A 24,236-nucleotide genomic window follows, 5' to 3' on the forward strand; every position below is an offset into this window, starting at 1 on the left:
GGTTCCAGAGTAATCCAGCAACAGCGCTAACGAAAAAAGAAAAAAAAAAAAAAAGGAAAAAAAGTGGTCTAGTTGAGGAACCATCCACTCACAGGCCCTATACTGCAAACTAACTTCGCACTTGAGTTACAGGAAATACTTGCTTTGGAACAGCTAAAAGGTATAGTTCACTATCCAACTGCAAAATGAAGTAACTACTCTGCTGCATCTGAACACTCATTTTTGTTTCTCTGTGGCTCATCCAACCTGAACCATACCTGGTGAGATTAGAAAAAATAGCTGTTAAATATGCATGTTGTGTATTTTCAATGTTCAGGCATATACTCACAGAATGTTAAAAAAACAAACAGAAGATCTGTATGTTGAGTCCATAAATCAATGTTGTTGGGCAACATTGATTTGTATGTCATAAAACAATAGTGGTTTTTATTTGTTCATCTTCTTATGTATTCATTTTTTTGGTACATATCTGAATCTGATGAGTCACTTTCATCACCAGAAGAGTTTTGCCACTCGTGAGAGTTGTTATGACAGTGGGGTTTCTGCACACTTTCTGTGTCATCCAGGAGTTTTGCTTCAACAGCGTGAGTACATTGCCAATCAGCTGCATCTTCTTGGGAAGAAAGAAGAGCTGCAGAACTATCCACATTCTCTTCAGAGGTTCCCAACAGCACAGTTTTTAAGTTAATGGTAAAACAAGCACTGTCCTTTGGCCTTGAAGAATAGTTACAATTTGCCTCAGAGAAAGGATTAAGTAACTCACAACTTGTGTTTTTGTCTTCTTCAATGTCCGATTCCTGCTCTTCAACATCTTCTGGGTCAGTGTTCGGATTTTCACTTGCCTGGCTGCTGCTGTCATCACACATGCTACTTGCAGAGTACTGCATGGATGCATCTGGTACGTCAGAGGAATGAGGTACTCTGTTTAAGATATCACGCCTTGTATAGTCATGATTACTTATGACATCACTGTCATCACTCTCGTCTTCATCACTGACACCACCACTGGAATTATTTGCCCTTTTTTTAGCCTCTTTGTAAATGATCTCTATAGAGGCTATTTTTTCAGATTCAAATGTCCAAGGTGGATAGGCTAACCTCCTGATGAATACCTAAAAGAACAAAATGAATAAAAAAAAAAAAAAAAAAATCAGACAAATTTGCACATATGCAAAATATGAAAAAACCCTCAGTCACAAGGTTGTCAAACAAAGTATTCCTTCTGTGCCACATTTTTGGCTTTTTCTGCAGACTTCAGGGCTCAGCTTTACTCTGCACCTCCCTGGATTGCTGAAAGTTCAAAGCACTGGGGGGAAATGCCAAAAATAATTAAAAAAATAACCTTAGACATTACTTGTCAAAGTCATGTTCAGCAATTTTACAGATGTGAAGGTAAGGACACAGCAAAGGACAGAAACACAAGGAGTTGATACCAATCTGCTTGTACGTGCACCTCCTTCCCCCAGTCCCCAGCTCAAGTATGTTTTCTTCCAGAGCCACACTGTTTCTTTTCCTTTGCTTTTTATTTTCATTCAACTCCACTATTTGGGTAGATCCCAACAGCCTGGTCCAGGAGTTAGTTTCTAAGGTGCTATGCCTAGCTCTAGGTTCCAGCAGCGGTAACTTGCATATGAATACCCTTTTTTTTTTCTACTAAGTGTATCACTAATCAGGCATTCACTATCACCTGTGTGTATCAGAATACAGTAAAAAAACATTACTGAGATGGAAGAAAGAAGACAGGTGACCCAGAGAAATGATCCTGAACTTGCTAGTAACAATTCTGGAAGTAACAAGTAGGATACTTTTCTGGCAGGGACATATTTGCACATAACTGCATTCCAATCTACAGTATGAGACACCTGTGAAACTGAAAGGTTGGGGACTTGCAGAGTATATCTACTTTCAGTAGATTTTTCTAGTAGCATTTTTCCTTTGACTGAGAAGCTACTGGTGATGTTACTCAGTAGACTCAGGTTTCTGTACAAATCTGTCCTGCACTGCGGTGACCAGAAACAGATATACTTCAGGTGTGGCCTGACAAATGCTGAGTAGGGTGGAATGATCTCTATCTGTTAGTAACTTGCCACAGAAGTAGCAAGAAATGGTTTTGAAAAAGCCTGAATATTTGTTCCATAGCCTACAGGCTGCTGAATCTTGTCTGTTCTATCTTTGACACATGTAAACTGCAAATTAAACCATATGTACTTATATAACTCGTACCTAATGAACAGGACTAGAAATTTCAGAGGGTAAAACTTCCTCCTCCCAAACAGGAAGGTTAAAAATGAGAATTAATACATACCAAAGTATGTGGAAGTGATTTATTTTGAAGAATATAGCCTCCTGCATGCACACACTTCAAGGCACCAGCTAACATCAGTGAAAAACATACAGCACATGTGATAACAACTGTATAATAATCTGCAAGTGAAAAAACCAAAACCAATTAACATATGTAAATGAAGTTTCCAGTATCCATATTTCACATTCAGAACAGCTATTTAGAATCACAGAACCTCTGTGATCAGAGGTCATCTGGTCCAAAGTCAAAACAAAACCAAATCTCAGATTCAGGAATTAAAAAAGAAATTACAGCATCATTGATAACTGCAGATAAATGCAGTTAGTGAAGATTTGTATGGCTTGCAGGATTAAGAATAGATCTATAGCCCCAAGGTGGATGGGGGTTTATGTTTCACTTAAAAATCCCCACAATGTTTATCACTCAAAAGGTACTTCCTCTCTTAGTACTTTTAGGATTAATTGACTTGTAATTGTTCCTATATTAAAAAAAAAAAAAACCAAACAAAAAAACCCACCCAAAAATAACAAAAGAAAAAAAAAAACCACAATACAAACCCACATGCACCTAGTTAAGTCACACAGTCCCTTCCTGCCCCATAGGACAGTTACCTTGGTGAGCTACAGAGCCTGCAGCTACGCATTTCCAGGCGGATGGGATGGAATGTTTGTTTAGAGATGCAGTGACCATAACAGACACACAGTAATTTCTATTTGGATACAATTCTTCAATGACAGTATTAAAAACATCTTCAGTGGTTTTCTCATGGGGCCTCTGCCATGAGAAACAATGTTTCAAAGTTAGCTATGTGCCTAAAAAAAGATCCCCAACAGCTGGTGAAACTGCAAAGACTGACACAGTAACTCAATGGTTTACCTAGGCAGCTACTTCATCCCTAACTGTAGCTGTTGTCAAGATGCCTACCTTACATCTGTTTGTAAGCATAGTATTATCAAAGGTAAGTTGCCTATTGTCCCTAACTGTTGGTCACTGTATGTTCCCTTGAAGTAGCCTTAGATTTTTTTTTTTTTTTCTCTCCTGATTTCTGAATCAGAATGTCACTTGCAGTTTCAAATCTGTAGCATCTATGGTGGGAAAGCTGCGATCCTTTCTCTGTCTCCTGGCAGGATGAGTTAAATTCCCAACAGGTATCTGCCTGACCTACTGTTTACAACTTCCAGTACAGACACTCCATGCTCTACACCTGCTAGTGTGCCTACACCTGCTAGTAGTTTCTGCTAAAATGTCTTTCCCTTGTCTTCTCAGGGAATAAAACATAGAACATTGGCTCAAGTGATTATTTCAAGTAAAGATACAGGACAATTAGTATTCCTCTTCTAGGCCCGCTATTATGCGGTAAAAGGAAACTGAGGTTATGATGGCCATTCTCTTTGTTTCCTTCTAAGTATCTTCTGTTCATATATTCACATATTTGCTTCTGTGAATCTGCTAACCAGAGCCATTTTATGTTTTCTATATTTCTCCTCTAATGCATAAAAAAAAAACAAAAAAATCTTTACCTTATGCTCTCCATGAAGTGTTTTCAGTGTTATATCATAATCAAGCTCTTGATATATATCAATTAAAGACAGTAGCTTTCCATTTTCTCTGAAGTAAGAGGTTGGCAGCTTTATGGTGACATTTATGCAGTTTATACAGGAACTGATATTAACTTCTGGTGGTCCGAGGAATGCTATTGAAAAAAAAAAAAAGAAAAAAAGAAGAGGTGGAAAAAATATACACTGTGTATTCCGTACCACTTCTATTTTGGTGACAGACATGTAGCTGACTAATCAGATTCCAGAGCATTTCACTGCTATAAAACCACAAGGCCTTGCAACATTTAAGTTCCACAGTCAAAACGTCTTTTCCCACATGACTAGATTTGAAAAACAGAAAACAATGGAGAAGAGGGAAGAAGCAGAAAGGTGACAAAGGCTTTGCTTCAGCTCCAGAGATGTGAGCTTTTTATCTATTTGAGAACAAAGCTAAGGTTAATGTATAGGAAAAGCTGTTTATTTTCTTGCTCATCATCATCTTCTAGCCACTCTCTAGAAGAAATTTTTGTAGAAATTCAGTGGCGTGTAGTCCTGCACATATTCATGCTAGTTGCAGGAAAGGCTATAGGGCTAAACTTAACAGCTGAGCTCCAAATACTAAAACTCTACTGAGAGTGGGACAGAGAACATAGTGAAACATAGTGACACTTCTGTGAAACTTCCACTGAGCGTTCAGATCCTCAAAACACGCCTGTGTTCCAAGAGCCATGCATGCTGCTTGTCTCCTTTCCCCAAAACTACATATCCATCAATACTGGAGGAACTTCCATAGTGAATCAAGCCTAGGATCTGCACACAAGAAAGGAGCAGGAACGTCGGAAAATGGCAGGAGAACAAACTATGTCCATAAACCTCCATTTCTGTGTAGTTCACTGGGAGGGTGGGGGGAAACATCAAAATGTAGAGTTTGCATTTCACTTTGTCTTTTCCACAGGCATGTGCATTTTGATCAAGGTAGAGACTGGTTTGCCAATCTCTGCAAAATTCAAAAAAGCAACACGCATTTGCTAACTACTTCTGTTCCTGAAATAGCGTAGAAAGAAAAAACAAACAAACAAAAAACAACCCAAAAGCCAAACTCCAGACAAGTTTAATACTCAGAACAAATGTGAGCTTTCATCTACTCCCAAACAGGAAAGCATGTCCTAGTCAAATGATTACACACTTATTCCTTTCTCATCTTTTGCTTTAAGTTACAAATAAACATTAACTTAAATCTGGTTACAGCCAGAAGTGTTTTTTATTATTGCTGGCTCTTTGTCACGAAGCTTTTCTGTCTTTGCTCAAATCCATCTGTCAATGGTAGTGAGATTCCAACATAGGTATTTTGAAGGCAGCCATCAACTACACCCAGTAAGAAAATATCTCAGAATATTGATTCTTTCCTATTCAGGCATTGTAAAAGAAGAAAATGCTACAGGGCTCATCTAAGTCCTGTGCCCTGGAAAACATGACTTTACTCAATTGCTTATGGTTTGAACTAGAGAACTACTAGCAAAGCATCCACCTTCAATTTACAAATTGCCAGTAATGGACAACCGGTCAAAGCACCTGATATTTTGTTCCAGTGGTCAATCCAATATATGCTTCTGTTCCTAGCTAAAATTAAATCTAGCTTCAGCTTCCTGTCAGAGCATGCTGTTATGCTTTGGTTTTGAGACTGAAGAAGCTTGCCACCATGTTAATTGCTGGTCAATGCACCTTCTGATCTTACACTTTCAAAAAACTAACTGCTGAAAGACTGAAGACATCCACCTTAGAGGAATGTTCTCAAATCCTTTTGTTATCCTTGTGGTTATTCTCTCCATCCCCTCCAATTTTTCATCATTTCTGAGACTGTAAGTGGACACAGCAGTGGATAGCTCTGTGCCGAATTTAGGGGTAATATGACCTACAATTTCTCATCCATAGTCCTCCAATTGTTTCTGATTCACTCTGTTACTTAAAAACTGAATACTGAGCACAACTAAGGGTGAAGCCACCTCTGGCATTAGAAGACGTCACAGCTAATAAATGTCTTCTTTCAGCAAGGAAAGGGAGAAGAGCACATTGATGAGCAAACAAGTAAATCTCTTCCCCTACACCTAGTGCAGGCACAGTATTTCTTTAACTCTTAACACTGACTACTTGAAGACACACAAAAAAATGTTTTGTGGGTTATGTATCTTAAGCGTTTAGAGATTTTTGCTTGTCAATGCGTCATATGATCCTATATCCTCTATATTTACACATACATTTTATTTGAAAATCAGAGCCTTGTCATTTACCAGAACTACTACTGTAGCCACTTATTTTAGAAAGCTATCTATATATTCCAGGTCTTGTTACTCATACGTGCTAGATTAGATACAAATCCATCTTCTCTTACATAAAACAATAAGCTACTGACCCAGTTAGTTTGCTGTATTTTAGTGTAAAGCTAGCAGAATATCATTTACACATGAGCTATGCATAAAAACTACTAAAATGAGCAAATGCAAAGAACTTACTGTCAGTAATTGGCACAAAATGAAGTACAGAAGAATTGAATTCTTGATTTCCTACAAAGCTCTGAACCAATGCAGAATACTGAGTGTTCACCTGTTTAAAATCATCTGTCAGATTACAGGAGAGTTGCATAATATTTGAACATTGTTTAGCAGTCTTCCAGTTCCTGTAAATTAAGACAAGTTAAAAGAAGACCAAAACAATCTATCTGGGGTTTCTCGTATAAAAAAGTAGGGGGCAGGGGGAGGGGAGGAAGCATTTCGGAGTGGAAAAACAGACAAATAAACCCCCCTCTAGTCTTAATATTTTGAGTTGATAAACATAAAAATTAAAAATTGTGCCATAAAATATGACTTGCCTGCGGTCAGTGTACAGCACACGATAGTATGTTGGCATAGTTGGATCACTTTTTGCCTGCCAGGACAAAATGTGCTGAAAATTGTAAGACTCCATTTGTAGCTTTTGAGGTAGCTCTCCCAGAAATCTTTCTAGAAAGGGGAAAAAACCACCCAGAAACAATCAGTATGTTTGGTATATTGTTTGCCATATGAATGGCAAACAAATGTGAGATTGCAACAATTCTAATAAATAAACCCAATTAGAGCAGCCCAATATTTGTCCCAAAATATAGAGTTCAGCACAACAGAAACAATAATGGAAAGGACTGCCCTCCTTTATTAAGTCCTTCCTTCAAAAAGCATGAAGTTTTAAGACGATGCAAGTTTTTTGAACTCTGTTAAGAAAATCATTTGAAAGACAATAAAAGCCTCTTACCAGGCAAGCTGTGACAAGCCGTAGATAGAATGTTGATTAACACTGGAAAATAAAACTATGTATTAATGCATTTGTACATATATCTGATTACTAGTCTACTATTGGCAGTATTAATTTCCAACAATTAGAGACAATACTCAGTTCCGTCAGTGGAACTGTTTCTTTCACATATTCTTGCTGCGACTTTCCCCTACCCTTCCCTCCTTAGAGTATGGGATGATCCCTTCCAACCTCTGTCATTAATTGAAGGCTCCCAGGAGCTCTTTGATAACTACACTACTATACTGTGCTTCAGGCTTATGCTGATCCCTGACAGATGAGGTTCATGACTCAGTGTGAATAAATGTTCTTAGGATGTTCTTATCAAATATTGTCTTAGAAGATTCTGACTATATTTCAAGTAGCTCACCCTGCCTATTAAACACCGTTTTAAGTCATAAAAAGAATCTTAAGGCTGGTCTGGGAAAAAATACTGTTACTGCTTGAGGAACATTGTTGAATCAACTTCACAGATGCCATTCTTTGCTAAATGTGGGGAGTTCTCAAAGCTGTAGTTTTAACAACTTTGATGGACCACCCACTGTCTCCAGACAGCTAACACTTGTTAACTCCGTATTTCAGTCTCTATTTTGTAACCCCCTGTCTATTTTGTGTCCTGCAATGCTACAGAAGTAACATTTCCCTGTGGTGTTTAACTCTACAGCATTCTATTCTCTACCTGCAAAGGAACAGAAAGAACGCCACCAACAGATGCCACAGCACTTCTGCCACAGAACGTGGTTGAGGCCACATTCAGACTGTTAGTCAGGCCTTACTATCCAAGTAGACTCTTGAACCCAGCCTTCTTGCAGATCTTGACATTTTAGAGATCCCACATCTTCTTGTATAACCTCTGTAAGAGACTGTTCACCCACATCCTCACTGTATACAGAGTTCTTTTCTTTGACCAACCCAGTCCTGCATCATTCATACATTTTCAGCACAGTGCTTCAAGACACTCTTGAAATAATTGTTCTGACCTTTCTATTTATTTTTTTTTTTCCCTCAGGATCCTTCATTTCCCTTCCGCTTTCTGACTGCAACAAAAATAAAATTCCTGTCCTCATTTTAAAGGCATTTTGTGATCTGTCCTTCTATTGATAAGATGTCAACTCCCAGATTTAGTTGGCCAAACAAGTTGGTTTAATTTCAAATATATATGCTTGTTCTCATGCTATAGAATAATTCCATGGAAATATCTGCAAAATAACTTATTTTCCTTAAAACTCTTCACTATGTACTCTCTTTCGCCTTGACACCTAAACCCTCTACCCAAAAATATGACAATACCCCAAACACCACCGGCCTGCTGTGTCTGATGAACTGTGCTGATTAATACTGCCTTAACATTTTCTTTTATTTTCCTAATCTCACTTAGAATGGTATTTTCTGTAGCATGACAAATGTCTTTGACTTTACATTTATACAGCAACTAACACAGCAGCACTCTGGTCCACAGCTAAGGTTCTCAGGTGCTACACTGTGATGTGCATCCTAGTACCAGGATACAAATTCCTGGTCAAGTAGAGGGGATTCAGAATAGTAGCAGGTCAGTGGGAACTGTCCTGTCCCAGAGACACTGGGAGAATTTCCTAATGCATTAATGCAGTCATTTTACAATCCTCGTCTACTTTTACACAGAGGGCTGCAAGAGGGAAAAAAATTCCTGCTCAGTTAATTAAAGAGATACCTGGACCGAACCTTTACGGCTGCAGGGAAGTGTCTTAAAAGATGACCTTTAATTAGCAGTGGGCATACACAGAAGCACACACAAATACGCTTGGGCACTAAGTTGGTGGAAGTCATTTAGGATGGATACTTAGCCAAGTATCTCTTATGAATCTGGCTCTTCAGTTATCTGTCTTGCAAACATTAAACAATGCTCCCAGCATCCTTTCTGAAATTAGATGCAAAGAGATTAAGCAGATCACTTGTGGAAATATAAATTTGCTGCATACGCAACTCATGAGAGAAAACTCATCTCTCAAGCTTCATTTTGTCATCCAAACCACAGACATCTTCTTTTTTTGCATGTCTTCCTTCAGTACTTGTTCTTCTACATTATTACTGAGTAATAAACATCCCCTTAGAGAAGTGCAGTTAAAAGTAGAACAACTAATTTCCTGTCATATAGCAACAGATCACCTATCTGGAAAAAAACATCCTATAGGTATGAATAACAAAGCAATACTTTAACAGTTATTATTCTTTACCTGAACACAAGCTCAAATTTGTGATCATTTGTGTGAGGAATTCTAATGTGCTAACAGGCACACAGCCTTTACCACATTAAGACTAATCCCATTATAGAAACAGGTAGTTTCAGGGCGCAGATTCTAGTAATGACACACTTCCTTGGAGCAAGCCTTTCAGATTAGGGAATGTAAACAGTCTGTTGTCATTCTCTCTAGCACCAGCCACCTCACACATGTCAGCCATCTTGCCAATATATTGTGTGCCGATATAATGTTTTTTCTATTCAAGGATCCTCAGATTAGACAGGCAATTTTATGCCAATATTTGTAATTTTTAAATGTGTCTCTCCTCTCAAAATCAAATTCCATTCATCAAGAGTTCAACCTGCCTCAGAATTTTGATTCAACAAACATGCTTAGCAAATACAGTTGGAGAGTTGCAAAATTTTGTAGGTTATGCTCTTACGTAAGAGACACAAGAAAAAAAAACTTAGACCAGATAAGAGGGAAAATTAAGACAGGAGAGATAAAGATGGTTTGCAAATCAAATGTAGAACTTTTTTCCATCTTATCTTTTTTACAGAATTTAGTGTTCCTAGCAAAGCAGTTTCTCACTATAACTACAGCTCCTAGCTAGCATGCTAGGAGCTAACCTAGCTAACAAGCTAGGTCTGTTGTGCCTGCTGATTCAGAAACTAAGGAAACCTGAAAAAGTTAGAATAAGAGATGAAAAACAACATATCCAACTAAGAGTTCATTGGACATTTATAGGCAGAATGCAGTATGCTGTGTCAAAGCATTTCTTTATTATGTGAAAAATCCAGGTTTATGTATAGAATGAGTGTGTAGAATGTAATACACTAGATTCTTGATACTGTGACTTATTCCAGGGAAAGCTCTATAAGATGATGGTATCTTACTTCAGTAACTCAGGAGGAGTGTTAGTGAAAAATTAGCGTTATTACTCCTCTTACAATATAAAGATACAGGCAACTTACCAAGTTGATGAAAATGCATTGGTATATTCATCAGTGTTTCCACGGCAGTTAAGAAATATAACCTACGGATTGCAGAACAACCATTTTGCTCCTGTACCTGCAAACAGATGAAAACCAACCACATTCAGCAAATCACCTCAGTAAATTACTTGCAAGAAAAACAGGCCTATGTACAAAGAGTTACTTTAACCTCCTCAATGTCTAGGGAGAGGCAGAGGTTCTGAAACAGTTACTGCTATAGGTGAGTGAGGCCAGGATCCTCAGATCAGACAGGCAACTTTATGACAACAGCCCTTCCGTTTTTTTCTGTGGAAAGATCTCTTACAATTTTAAACGAACACAGAAAACACTGTATGGTACAATGAAAATAAGCACTACTTGGCTTTATTTCAAATATTACAAGAACTCGTCATTGTTGTAAAAATTGTTGGCAGAAAGAGGGAGGTTAGAAAAAAAAACCCAACTATAAAATTAATTATGAAGTTTCTGCTACATTTTTCTAATACAGATGATCTATTAAAATATTTCCTCTCCTTGATGTTGTATTTTTATTTTATTTATTATCTCCATAGTGTTAATATTTGCAGGATCTGGTTTTGGATTATAGGCAAAGTATTAAGGAACAACTGTGAAGTTATAGATGTCTGGGCAAGGGTATAACTATTTCCAAAGAATCTTCTCCTCAGGATTAATACAAAAAATGTTTTTTACACTTAAAATTATTTTTCAAATACAACTTAAATTATTTTCTGTGGAACATAACTTTTCAGAGAAAATAATTTAAATTGTCTTTAAAAAAATATTATTTTCTCTGGAAAATAACAACCAAACAAACCACAGCTTAAAATTTAAAATCATGGCAAAGCATACTATGGTCAAACTTAACACAGTATGTTAAAATCTGATTGGAGATGTCAATCTTCCTCTATTCAAAGTTTTAGCATGACTAGAAGCCACTAGATAAATGTTGAGAACCTGTATCTGTGCAACTGATAATCATTATTTCACAGACAAAGAGAATGTTCTTTTCAATTCGATTTGGTTCATTTATTAATTAATTCAAGCACAAGGAATATTTAGGAGATATAAAATACCAGTCGTCCTCTTTTCAATCAAAATGAAAAACTATCGATAAGAAGACAGAATTTACTAATCACAAAATCTTAAAGTTTATCACTAATATCAGCAAACTAGAAAGCAATTAAGTCACATACCTACCAAGTCCATTTAGTCTTGGCACTAGTGAATGTGACAGAAGAAAAAAAAATCATTTGACTTTCTCATTTGGATCAAGTGTACAGGTTATACAGTGTGTGTGTACATATATATATATGTATATATATATAAAAGAATATCTTTTTACTTCAACAAGGTTACCAGCTTTGTTCGGAAGTCACATAGAAACATAGTGCCAAAAAATACTACTTTCACAGTCACTTTAGAGAACAGTTACAGCCCTGGAATCTGAATTTTTAGGCTGTTCAGAATTTTCTCTTGAGGTGAAAATTTTGAGGATCCCAAATTTACTTCACAAAATATATCCTTTGTCTTAATCCTCGCAATTAATCACAAACCATATTGAAACCACTCCATATATGGTATTATGCAATAGATATATTTGCATATCTTTGATCCTTGCTGTACATGCTGTCGTGAATAACAACTATCCCACTCTTGGAATCTAAAGTGACTCTTGTATGGCTCTGTATGCTGAACACCACACTTACCTTAAATGATGCATGTTCAAAGTCAGGTTATGCATTTAGCACCATAGAATATATGTGTGTGTATAAATATATACACACACATATATTAACTTTATATGTATACATATATATATATATGAAGTGAAAAAAATGAAGGTTATCTCTGACTTTGCACAGTTGTTTCAATGTGGATGTCATCCGCAGATCTATCAATGTCAGGTAAATTCCAGAGGAAATTCCAGGGGGAAATCATTTCTGTCAGAACTCTGATTAGGTTTTGTTACTCTTCCTCTTCAGGGCCCCAGCAGTCCTTGGAGAGAAGTCACAGAAATACCCGTGAGTTTAGCCCTCGCCCACCTCATCAGCCTGGGCTCACAGTAACTCCCCTCAGAGCTGCTTGAAGCCCTCAGCACTATCAAAACTCAACTTCACTGAGTCCTGAACTGGAGTTCAGGCTGGGTTGTTTTGTATTTGCCTCCAACTAGACAAAGCAGGTTTTGAAAGCCACTGACTTGTATTTCAGAAAAGCTCCACATCAGTAAAGCAGAAAACACACCTTTTTCTTCAAAATAATCAGATGGCGTGTTCATTTATATAAATTACTTATTGGAACGTTGAGTGAGAATGAGAGGGACAGAAACCACAGAAGACGTTTCAGGCAGAGAAGTCAGCAGAGAATTGTCCTAAATCTACACACAGGTAATACAATGTACAAAGTAACTTTACTACTGAAACCATGTGAACTATGGAATCGCTCTGTGGGTTGTAGTATTATGCCCACGCTCTATTCTTGGCTTTGCTGGGGGACTTTGGATAAGTTGCTTCTAAGGATATTGAAAGAATTTAACCTTAATAATCCAAGTCCGTTACCCCCAAGTCCATCTCGCATACACTGCCAGCAGTGCTCCTGGTGAGCCAGGCATGCCCCTGGAAGGGCCAGCGTGGGTCATGCAGCATTAAAACAGAGGGATAGACAAACTCCTCGGCTGTGGTGTGCCGCTCCAGCACGGCGGGGAGGACACAGTGAAACAGCATTGATGCCAAAAAACCTCGTCAGACTCTACCGCTGCCCATTTTTTTCTGACAAATTTGTGTCCCTGGGCTACACGATTACCTACAATGGCAACCCACAGGCTATCACTAGGTTCTGTTTTGCAGCCAGTGACATCGCCGAAGGAACAATCCCCATAACCCGCCGTTTTTAAGTGCGATTCCGCTGGTATTACACCAAGCCGTGCTGCGGGATTACCCGTTTCAGGCAACAGCGGCCTCCTCCACGCCCCCACCGAAACGCTAACACAAACCAGCGGCCTTTCCAGGAAACCCCTGCAGCTGGGGACGCCGAGCCCGGCGCACACACACCTCCCCTGGCTGAGAGAGAGCGCGGAGCACACCGCGGAGCTCCGCCGGGCGCGGCCGGCCTGGGCCCTGAGGGGGGTCGGGGTCCGTCCAGGCCCTCGCTCCGGTCGCTCTAACGGAACGTCTCCAACAGCCGCGACACAGACAAGCACCCCCGCACCACGGAGAGCGAGCCGTTAGGAGAGATGAGCGGTGGGACACAGGACACCCCGCCACCTCCCAGCCGTACCTCGCAGCAGGCGGCATCCCGGCAGCTCCGCGCCGCGCCGGCTGTCCTGTCCTGTCCTGTCCTGTCCTGTCAGGCCGAGGGACGCGCCGCCTGAGAAATGGCGGCGGGGAAGCTGCGGCGGGTGGCTAACCCCGCCCCCCAGCGGTCCCGAGGCAGGGGTAGGACAACTCGTGGTGGGGTCGGTGTTGGGTCGCTAACAGGGCCGCTGCGGGCCGGCTTCAGGGCGCCGCCTCTTCCGGAGCGGGGTGTGCCCCGCGCCGCGCCGCTGGCAGGAGGTTCCCCTGGGAAAGCGCAGCTGCCCGCCCCGGCGGAAAGCGCTTCCTAGCCTTGTTTCGCTTTTACTTCCATCCTCTGGTATTCGATGCGTGTTGTCGTGAAGGAAGTCTCCGCGGAAGGGTGCGAAAGTGCTTGCTGGTGTCCTTGATCCTTAATGTTGAGGGAGTGCGGTGCTGCTGATAGGGGTTTTGTAAATATTTGCCTTATCAGGGTCCGAAATGGGTAAGGCGTTTTCTGTCGTGGTGTTTTCTGATAGTGGAAACAGCAGCATTTGGTATTCAATACAGCCTGCATCATGTAATGTGAGGGGTCATCATGGGACGGTCTTGGTACCTACCTGAGGTGAGCAAGGGGTAAGAAACCAGGTCTGGCTAGGGGACATGTCCCACTGGACCTGCAGCCCCACTGACTGACTACACCTCCTTGTCCGCTGGCCTCCATTTCTTCACTGATGGAGACGTGTAATCTTAGGAGTTGTTTGGCAGCTGGACATGAGGTGATGCTGCACCTCCTTAAGTCATACAAAGAAAAGGAAACCCGAGGTTTCCAGTTTCTGTTTAAGGCTGTTTTACCTGTGAGGCCTTTCTAATTTTTGTTAACTGGTTTGGGTTGGACTTTTTATTTGTTTGGGATTTTGGGGTTTTTGTTTTGTTTTTGTTTTTTTTAAGCATTATTTTTACAAAAATATTTCGTTTCCTGCCATTTTTGCAGAAGCTCCCACAAACTTCCTGCTTGCCTGTCAGAAAAATTCACTGGCTCTTGTGGTCGCTCAGAACAAAGTGAATCTTCTGTCTGACTTATGTACAGGAGGGATAAAGCACCTGTAGTGAAGGGTGAAGGAGACCTAGAACTCAGTTTTCACAAATTTTGGTCAAGTCAGCAGGTCATAGCTATTACCAATCTAAATTGCCTCCCATAATGATCTGTCTGTAACGTAGAGGTAAATGTATGCATGAATGTTGAAATACTGCTTCCACTCATAGCTGTTGCTGATTCTAGCGCTCGGCAAAGTACTCTCACTCAGGTCATGACCCAGTGCAGGCAGGGAGGAGGGTAGGACTACAAGCAAGGAGCAGTGAAGATGTGGCTAGTGCAAAATATAAAGCCTCTCTATTTTGGCCACTCAGCTTTCATTTCCCTTAAAAGAAAATGTGCTGAAGCCACAGGGATGCTCAGCTACATACCAGGAATAAAAGTCTGTAATGAAAACTCCAGACATTTTTTATTTTTTCTTTTTTTTTTGTGTGTGTGGATTTGTGTTTTTCGTTTTTTGTGGGTTTTTTTTTTTTTCATTTGCTTTTGGGTTTTAATGTAAAGAATAGCTCCATCTGTTGCACTTCATGCGAAAAACTGCTTGTAGAATTTGTAAGTGAAATGGGGAGCCTGGCCCTGGGCTCTGCCATAGTAAACACTGACAGTATTCTTCAAAGAAAATGGCGAAGAAATTGCACAGACACATACTTTTTTTTTGGTATCATATCCAATTATTTTCTTAGTTCTGTTAACGTGTGTGTGTGTATGTGCACATGTGTGTGTTTATACATAAATATCCATTTGTGTGCATAAGTCTGACTTTGGGGCAGGAATCTTAACACACCATGCCTGTGATATAAGGAAAGCAAGTGCCTGGAAAACATAGAGTTAAGATACTTTTAACTTAACTTAGGTCTAAGATAGAGAACAATGTTTGTGTTGTAAGTCTGTGGTGTGATAACAGAATTTAGTAGTCTTACTAACAAGAGCGAATTATTTCTTTCCATCCTTCTAATGAGTTACCATCCTTCTAATTATCAGTTAGTTTGGAGACAGTGACTCCCGAACATCTGCTAGCTTGGGAGGCAATAAATTTTGTGGATGAAGGTCACACTGTTTTAAATCTTTGCCAGCTATCAGAAACTTGCAGATATGGCTGGTTTCAGCTAATTTGTGATTACTGGGGCATCCAACTATGCCAAAGGTGAAAAGTGCACCCTGAGGAAGACTGCTTACTTCATCTTGAAGACCCCTGCCCACGACCTTCGGAGGGCAGCACACAAGTGCCAAAAGGGAGGAGACTTATGATAATGAGTCCCTAAAGTAATTGTAATATCCCTGCCAAACCCTCAGGAACCTAATGAATATGTATGTTTGTGTGTAATAAATATCTGCTTGCTTAACCCCTCAGTGTGCAAGTTAGGAGGAGCAATCCCCCTTGCACCTGACACTGTAATAAACATACCTGCTTTATAACTCTCTTCGAGTTGTAGAGTCTGATTCCATGCTTCACCTGGGTTAAAAGTTAGATTTTAACACTGGTAAAGTAAGCAGCCTCTCTTCCCAGCTGCCACTTTGCTGTTTAGTTCTTGAGTGCAGGGCTCTCTGGAAGGAAAGTCTCATCAGTCTAGCCTGACACAAGGTCAGACTGTTGCTGTCTGCAAAAGCCAAAGCTTGTGGAGCTTGTTCAGAGGTTCAAAGTACTCACAGTATATTGCAACCAGCCAGCCTGCAACATGACAGAAAGATCATTCAGCTCCTCTCTGGAGCTACTGTGTTATCTAGACAAGCCAAAAAGTTGTCAGCTGTAGGCAGGTCTGTGGGTGCAACTGCTGCCGTATAACTGGAGGGGTAAGCTGCTGTCCTAAACACACATGGTGGTTCCCATGCTATGCTGCACAGAATGGTAGTTCCCAGCCCTTTTGGAATAACGAACCATTGTCACACCTCCTGTCTTGTGACTGCTCAGCCTAATTGCACTCAATAGTTTTTACTATTAAAGATAATCATTTGTGTATGCCACACCCCAAGACTGGCAGCAGCATGAAAATAATTCAGACGATCATTTCAGAATAGCTCAACAAGCTGGTATTTGTCTTGAAGTTGTGCACTGGTTCCTCTGTTTCTTTCTCTGATAGGAAGGAAATTCCTAGTGTGCACGCCTTATTTGGTTTGACCTAATTTCTGCTGGTAGCTTCTTCTGCTTGCACACTGACACATCCTGTTTTCTGCATTTGATACACTGTGTTGACCTTTTATTATTGTTACTGGGGATTTTGAGTTGCAAAATAATTGCTACAATAGTTGGCTACTGATAAGTTTGTTGTAAAAACTGGCCCATTGCAAAGAAAGAGAGAATAAAGAAAGATGCAGAAAGACAGGACAGAGGTGCTCCTATTTTCTTTGTGAATTCATGGGGCACACATTTCATCTCATGCATCCAAATGAGACCCCTTCAACTTTTCCATGTCCTGCATTATTTCATTTCTTCTCCTTACATCCTTTTGCTTTTCCACTACTGATACTTCTAGTAAGAACCAATCATAGAATCATAGAATAGTTAGGGTTGGAAAGGACCTTAAGATCATCTAGTTCTAACCCCCCCCCCTTTTTTTTTAAAGGCAGGGTTTCACTGAGCATACAAATGCTGGGTGTTTAAAAAGTAGTTTGAAGTGTTTCAAGCTTGTCTTCCAATTGCTATGCTTACTGTCAGCATTAGAACCAGTGCAACTGATTTAATGTTAGTGTCAGGGGGCACATTCATACAATTTCCAGATGTAGGAATATATATTTATATAACTTTCTCTGATTATTTACTTATGACACATCTCTTTCTATGAAATCCTATTTCTGTTTCTGCTATCTTCATTTTGTTCTGAGCTCAACTGTGTGGACTGTTCTGAAACTTCTGCAGATCCAAAACTAGGAGAGCTAGGGTTTTATTATATTTTATTTTATTTTTTAAATTATTTTTTAAATTTATTTACAGCCTTATAATTTTTTTTGTATGTTCATGATTTGTAATCTAGAATCAGAAAGAAATGAAAGATGTGCAAGAGTTTAAGAAAAAATTTTTAGTATTTCCTGAATAAAGAAATTGGAATGTGATCTTTTTTTTGGCCTGGAGGTGATGCTGTTTCTCTAGGAAAAAAAACTTTGGAAAGATATTGAAGAGGAGTACTTTGAAAATCTTGTAGAAAGTACTTGCATTAAAGCTAGATATACACCTATTTATGATCTTCAACTTTGTGTAAGTAAGATTTCATCAACATTTTGGAAGACTGAGACCTCTCTCAGCAGAATTCAAGCACACTTTATTAAACCTTCCAGCATATCACAGACCAGCATGCTAAAAATAGGAGCAATTTTGATTTTTCTTTTATTATTCATGCATATCTTTAATGTACCTTTTTGTGTTGCTCATGTGCTCTGACATGATTTCAGATCTGTTGCTGAGGGAGAGGTGCAGTTTCTGTGCAAGTTCTCATGAAAGGTGCTCATGCTTATTTGTTTTGAGAAATTTAACTGGGCAAAACTGAGAGTTCCGGGTTATTACTTCAGTACCTCAGAAATGACTCAGTTTTTACCACCCTTGTGTGCTGTCTTAAATTGTAGTATATGGGCAAATGTTTGAATTTTGGCCCAACATCCTTGTCCTTTTGTAGTCTTAGAGATCCTTCTCCTTTTTACTAAGAAATCTTCTGTTTCTTGAAAGATTGCTTAAAATTCAGTTTCAGTTTTAGATATCTCTGGTATGTGGCCTGTTACCTTCAGGTGTCATCTGTGTCACCCCTGTGTCTTACCTTGCAGGCAAATTAATCCAGGTGAGGGAGAGAGCTTGCCTTAGCTTCAACTTCGGTAGGTGGAGAAAGGTATCACCTGCTGCCTTTGGTGATGGTGCCTGTGAGGCCATGCATTTCTGGTCGGATGTCAAGCACAGCCCGTGATTATTTCTTGAATATGGGGGAAGGATTAAGGTTCTGGAGCATCTCTGCTATGAGGAAAGGCTGGTGGAGCTGGGTCTGGTCAGCCTAGAAAAGAGAAGGCTTGGGAGCAGGAGATCTGATCAATGCATGTAAGTAACTGAAGGGGCAGTATCAAGAGGATGGGGCTCTTCTTGTTGGTGCCAGGCAATAGGAAGAGAGGGAATGGGCATAAACTAAAACACAGGAAGTTTCAGGTAAACATGAGGAAGAACCACTTACTGCGAGGGTGACTGAGCATTGGAATAGGTTGCTCAGAGAGGGTGTGGAGTCTCCTTCCCTGGAGATATTCCAGAGCTGTCTGGACAGAATTCTGAGTAATCTAGGTGACCTTGCTTAAGCAGGGAGCTTGGGCTAGATAATTGCTGACTGTCCCTTCCAACCTCAACCATTCTGCTATTCTGTGAGTGTAGGACTTTAAGATAGGTTAGACAGTGGGTACAGGATGTTTTTCTTCTGCATAGGCATATGTTCCACTGTTCAGTACATTCAGAAATCACCTGGAAAAGGGAGCAGGTAGACAAAGTTTACTGCTAGTGGGAAATTATGTAGGGTAGAAATATTTTGCAATACTGCCAGCTGTCACTGGGATACTGGATAGTTTAATGTTACAAATGAAATTAAATGTTAAGGTATGACTAGACATTTAACTCATTTTTACATCATTCCTGAGGTCTGTGCTGCTGACTACTGCATGAGACAGGACATGGGTATAGCTGGATTTTGGGTAGGATGAAGTCTGACTGAGCATGTGTCCTTATAGCTGCAAAATGCAGAGGACAGACTCTGACTGCAGGACATCCAAGCCTAGGATAACAGAGTTTTGTGAACATGGGTTGTTTCAGTGCCTGTGAACTCCCAGATGTTCCTTGCGGAGTTTCCGGTACTTAAAGGCCCCTAACTCCACGTGAACCTGATAGGCATAATGGCTCCAGGAGTATAGCTGAATTACCACATACAACTGCCATGTAAAAGAAATAAAATCTGCAGGCATGCCAAGACATGTGAAACTTAAAATTCATAGACTTGGTGGCACTGTCTGCACAGGAAAAGATTCTGTTTCATGCCTGCAGAAAATCGATTGTCCATCAGATCTTGTCCTTGCCTAAGCCTCCACACCTGCATTGTGGAGGTCCTTGATGCTTCTGTCTTACATGCCTTGCACTGCATTCTGCCTGTGTTGTATTTTGGGTCATGTAGGTAAGGAGCTCTCTCTGGGTAAAGGTAGCTGTCAGGCTGTCATGTGCATATAAAAGATGACTACTGCTGATTTCTGATCTTTGGCTGGGATTTTGAGATACTTCTGTAAGAGCAATGACAAACACTACCTTTCAACACTGTTTGTTCTAGGGAGCCTGTTAACTTTTCTCTGAAAACTGCTGCCTTAAGTAACCTTGATCATTTTCTCAGGGGATATGCAGGTGCTAAACTGAATCCTTGCTTACCATGACCTGCAAAATTTAATTTGATCTCTACATGGTTTATTGTGTAGCAAATCACAACCAGAAACATGATGCTGCACTTCCCTCCTTGGATTAGGGAGATATAGAAGAATGAATGGTGACTCCCAGTTGTCTAGTAACACTTTTCACCCCAAAATCTGTTGCATGCTCCTGGAAGAAAAGAACTAAAGATGGGAAGCATTTTCTCAGTCTTATAGTGACTTTTATGTGCCCTTTAAAATATGGTTTGTGTTTGAAAATTGGGATCTGAATAAGTAATTTGTTTCTAGCTGGATAATCAATACTGGAAGCTTATCACTTGTTAAGTAGTCCTAAAAGTTTGGTTACATTTCTGTGCAACTTTACATCTCTGTGATTGGGTCTGGCTGTTTGCAAGCCAGGTGCACAGGTCAGTACTTTTAGCTTTAATGTTTTAATTTAAAACAATGTTAGTGTGTCATTACTTGATTGAATGCAGTATGCCCTTTTCCATCCTATTAATTAAATACATTCTCCTGCATGTGAGATAGTTATAATACAAACAGAGAACTGCTTCTAAGTTAAAACAAACAACACAAAATCAAGACATTTACTAAATATTTTTTTACATTTAAAATGTCTCCTATAATGAGTACTTCTGGTGACTTAACACAATACTGTGTCATCACATAACAGCACTGAGTATAATGAAAACAACCATGGGAACCCTCTTACAAAGCCACAGTGAAACATCCATTTCTAGACATGGAGAAAACCATGGATTAAATTGTTGTGCAGTTTAAATATAAAATACATGTGAGAAAATTCTGGTTTAATACTTATTAATTGGCAGATAGATTACAGAGAATTAATTTGCCTGGCTAATATCACTAACAACTTGCCATCTTTATTCAAATGATTCTGCTAGCCTTTGGTGTCTTGGTATATCCCATAACTGAGATGCAATAAGATTTGGGATCGCACCAGTAGTGAATTTGGTAGCTGGTCCATAGTTTCCTCTGCCTGTAGGGCAATAAGTAAAACCAATATAGATATGACTTGTTAAGCCACATTCTGCATGAACTCATGCCACCTCAGTGAAGTCAATTAACCTAGTAGGGGCTGCAGTAGGGTGGTACAGAATATGGTCCCCAGTGATTTGTATTCATTAAAAACCAGCACTGAGCTAGAAGACTATCAAATGCTTTCTGGGGCTGCTAAACACTCAGAAGTGGTTTTATTTTTTTTTATTTATTTATTTATTTTCAGAATACTCAGTTTTGGAAGAACTGTAATCAGCCTGTCACTGATTAGCACCTGGTAGGAGCAGGGAGCTGCAGAAACTACACAATCCTGGAGCATATGACAACATATTATTCCCAGTGTGGGACCATCAGTTTCACAGCTTTCTTAGATAAATATAAACACAGAAACATGTAATAAGTGTTACTCAAGGCAGAGCATGCATCAGCTGTGACTTCTCTGTCTGTGGGTTTTAAATTCAGTGGTGTCCCCAAGGGTTAATCAGTATTGATGGCAACTCTTCTTAGTCTACACCCTAAATGAAATGAACACTTATATTTTAACTGGTTTGCTTTGTTTCCTCACTAAGAGTGATACAGAAATACCAAAATAATAAAAAGATTGTTAGAACTGCAGAAGGCTGGCAGAGTAGTTAGATTTATTTTGTATCAGGTGTTGCTCTGTAACAATCTCCATTGCCTTAGTCCTTTGGGAGAATGACAATGTGTAGCAGATCTCTTTGGTGCAAAAGAATGAAAAATCCCAACATCCTTGATTTGATGGACACATGAACATCGTACCTTAGGGGAGGTTTATTTCTGTTTTCCCTTCTATAACTTCAGCATCTGGAAAGCTGCCTGCTTAGATCCCTGCAAAGTTTTTCCTCAGTATTTGACAGGCACTGTACCTAACATGAAATGCATGCAAACCACAGCATGGTTGCTAAACAGAGGTGATGAAATGTAGGTATTACTGTAGCCCTACAAGCACTTACTTTGGTCTTACTCCCACAAATTGCATCATTAAAATAAATGAGACTATAAAATCCTTACATGAGTGCATGTGAGTAAAAGGCACTAAACAGTAAAGAAATAGTTTAAACCCTTCCATTGCTCAGCAGTGGGATTTTCAGCCTACAAAAGATGTCATCATCATTTTGTTTGCAGATGACTGGCCTACATGTTAGTCTGATGAAAGTATTTCTGCTCTTCTCCTTGGGTTTTGAATATTCCTTTTAAGTTTTGAATCAGGTAACTTTTTTTTTTTTTTTTGCCCCACAGGAGTGTTTGAGTAGCTTCGGGGAAAAGAGCAAGTGAATGGGATTAGAAATTACCCAGCTAGTGAAGGGCTGCAGGCCCCATGTGCAAAATGTGCTGTGGTGGACCTGAGAAGTAGGCTTCACAGATGTGGGCAGAGATTTCTCTTTCTGTGGGTATCTTGTTCTTGAAAGCATAATTCTTGCAGTTTCAAACACTGAGCCTCACTGTTTTAATGTTTTCCCTCCCTTGATGCTTTCCTTCTTGGAAGTAATCACTTAATGGCATGTCAGAGCCTAGGAAAATCATTGTTAATATTATAATAGCGCAATTTGCAGCTCAGCTGCAGACTATGTTTCTACATGGGATGATAATTTTTACCTTGCCATGGAGATGTATTTCTATTAGCTCTGTAATGGGAAGCTCAAAAAAGAACACAGTTAAAATAGGAGGCTGAATAAAAGTGTGAAGGGAGAATGGAAGGAGTAACCCTGGAAAGTCCTAAGGAAGAGAGGAGTGTAGTTACTGTGACAACCAATCAGTTTCTTCCTCTTGCAAATCCAGTGCAGCTGCAGGTTCCTGAACATCAGTGAACCTAAAATCCCCAGCAGTCAAATTTAAATTGTGTTCTGGGATGTGTCTGAATGTGTTGACAGTCTTGGAAAATGGCAAGATTTCCTAAATGGCAGGATTGAAGGGGGGAGCTGCAGAGGGGAGACTTCCCTTCCAGCCCTGCCTTCTCCAGAGGCTTCTACAGGAGGGCAGTGCATCTGATGGTTTTTTCCTGCAGCTCATTAATCCTTTATTTCACAAAAGTTTGAGGTCTTTGACAGCACTTTTAAGACCTGTAGCCTCCAATGCTTGTGGCGAGAAGCAGTACTACCACCTTAGCAAGAGTTAGTGCATTTCCCCTCCCCTTGTATGGATTGTTTTCCTAGTGTGAGCAGTTCCTCAATTATGGTACATAACATTTTGCCCCAGCAAGAGCACAGACCAGTCTGGCCACTGGGAGTGGCTGGAATATTATGGAGAGTTGCCTAGGACTTTCATTTTTCTTTTTTTTTTGTGTGTGAAAAATGACATTGTTTAGTCTGATTAGTGTTCTTTATTCTGGGGAAATAACACATAGTCTTGCCAGAAGATGGCAATTGGAAACACTTATTGTAAAACTCCATTAATTTAATTTTACAATTTGGAACACCTTATAATAAAGGAATTGGGTTTGTAGTGGGAATGTGTTGTTAATTATCATTAGACCTCTGCTTTTGATTAATGCTGCTGATTAGTTTCTGTCCTTGACTTTTTCCAATTAAGGAGTAGATGAGTTATTATTAAACACGTGGGCATGTTGTCTAATCAGATGAAAGAAACATGTACTCTCTGTGTAGGGAATTCTTTTAACTTTCAGTAGTTGCTGTCTCTTTGCGTGATAGCACAGGAAACATCAAGATACCAGTGTGCTACTTGGTATGAACAGTTTCCTGATGGTACTTATTTTGATTTACACATGTAAGAAACGGTCACTCTTCTACTTCTGGCAGACATAGGGTGCTTTGGTATATATCTTCTACATAGGCAGACATAGACTCTCAGTAAAGAGGAATCAAAATAAAACACAAGAAAAGGAAATGTAGTCCTGCGCAGCTCTGCCTCTTGAAACTGCTTAGGGGCAAAAAAATCGCATTGCTTTCAAAAGAAGTAGCCACCTGAGTATATTTAGCGGCCTGATAGAGTCTGGTGATGTATGTACTTGAACACTCTCTACTTTCTTCTCATTGAGGGCTGGAGGAAACAGCTCCCTGTTCAGCAGACTCCCAGGACACCTCAGGAGGGAGAAAAGGATCAGCTTCGGTTAAACAACCTGCTGTCCCTC

The 24,236-nt window shown here is 39.8% G+C and overlaps 1 protein-coding gene across 1 annotated transcript; it reads right to left on the reverse strand.

The window, feature by feature from the left end:
- Positions 1 to 398: 398 nt before the first annotated feature.
- IFNAR2 (interferon alpha and beta receptor subunit 2) lies at positions 399 to 12,437 on the reverse strand. The gene is made up of 9 exons (XM_057410125.1): positions 12,421 to 12,437; positions 10,358 to 10,454; positions 7,126 to 7,167; positions 6,710 to 6,839; positions 6,354 to 6,517; positions 3,826 to 3,998; positions 2,917 to 3,079; positions 2,306 to 2,424; positions 399 to 1,112 (listed from the first exon to the last, which is right to left on the reverse strand). Exons 2-9 carry the CDS (start codon positions 10,386 to 10,388, stop codon positions 435 to 437), a joined length of 1,500 nt encoding a protein of 499 aa, XP_057266108.1. The 5' UTR covers positions 10,389 to 10,454; positions 12,421 to 12,437; the 3' UTR covers positions 399 to 434.
- Between the last annotated feature and the right edge of the window lie 11,799 nt (positions 12,438 to 24,236).

This window comes from Pezoporus wallicus, unplaced genomic scaffold (genome assembly GCF_028554395.1).
Source record: "Pezoporus wallicus isolate ANWC-B61680 ecotype Strahan unplaced genomic scaffold, APGP_CSIRO_Pwel_v1 contig_7011, whole genome shotgun sequence".
NCBI lineage: Eukaryota > Metazoa > Chordata > Aves > Psittaciformes > Psittacidae > Pezoporus > Pezoporus wallicus.

Excerpts from the sequence above, each read along its gene's own strand:
- IFNAR2 (XM_057410125.1), bottom strand. The coding sequence starts at position 10,388 with ATGAATATACCAATGCATTTTCATCAACTTG. Across the intron at positions 6,840-7,125 it reads GGCTTGTCACAGCTTGCCTG|AAAGATTTCTGGGAGAGCTA; the intron begins GTAAGAGGCTTT and ends TCCCCTTTCTAG. Across the intron at positions 3,999-6,353 it reads TTTTGTGCCAATTACTGACA|CATTCCTCGGACCACCAGAA; the intron begins GTAAGTTCTTTG and ends TTTTTTCAATAG.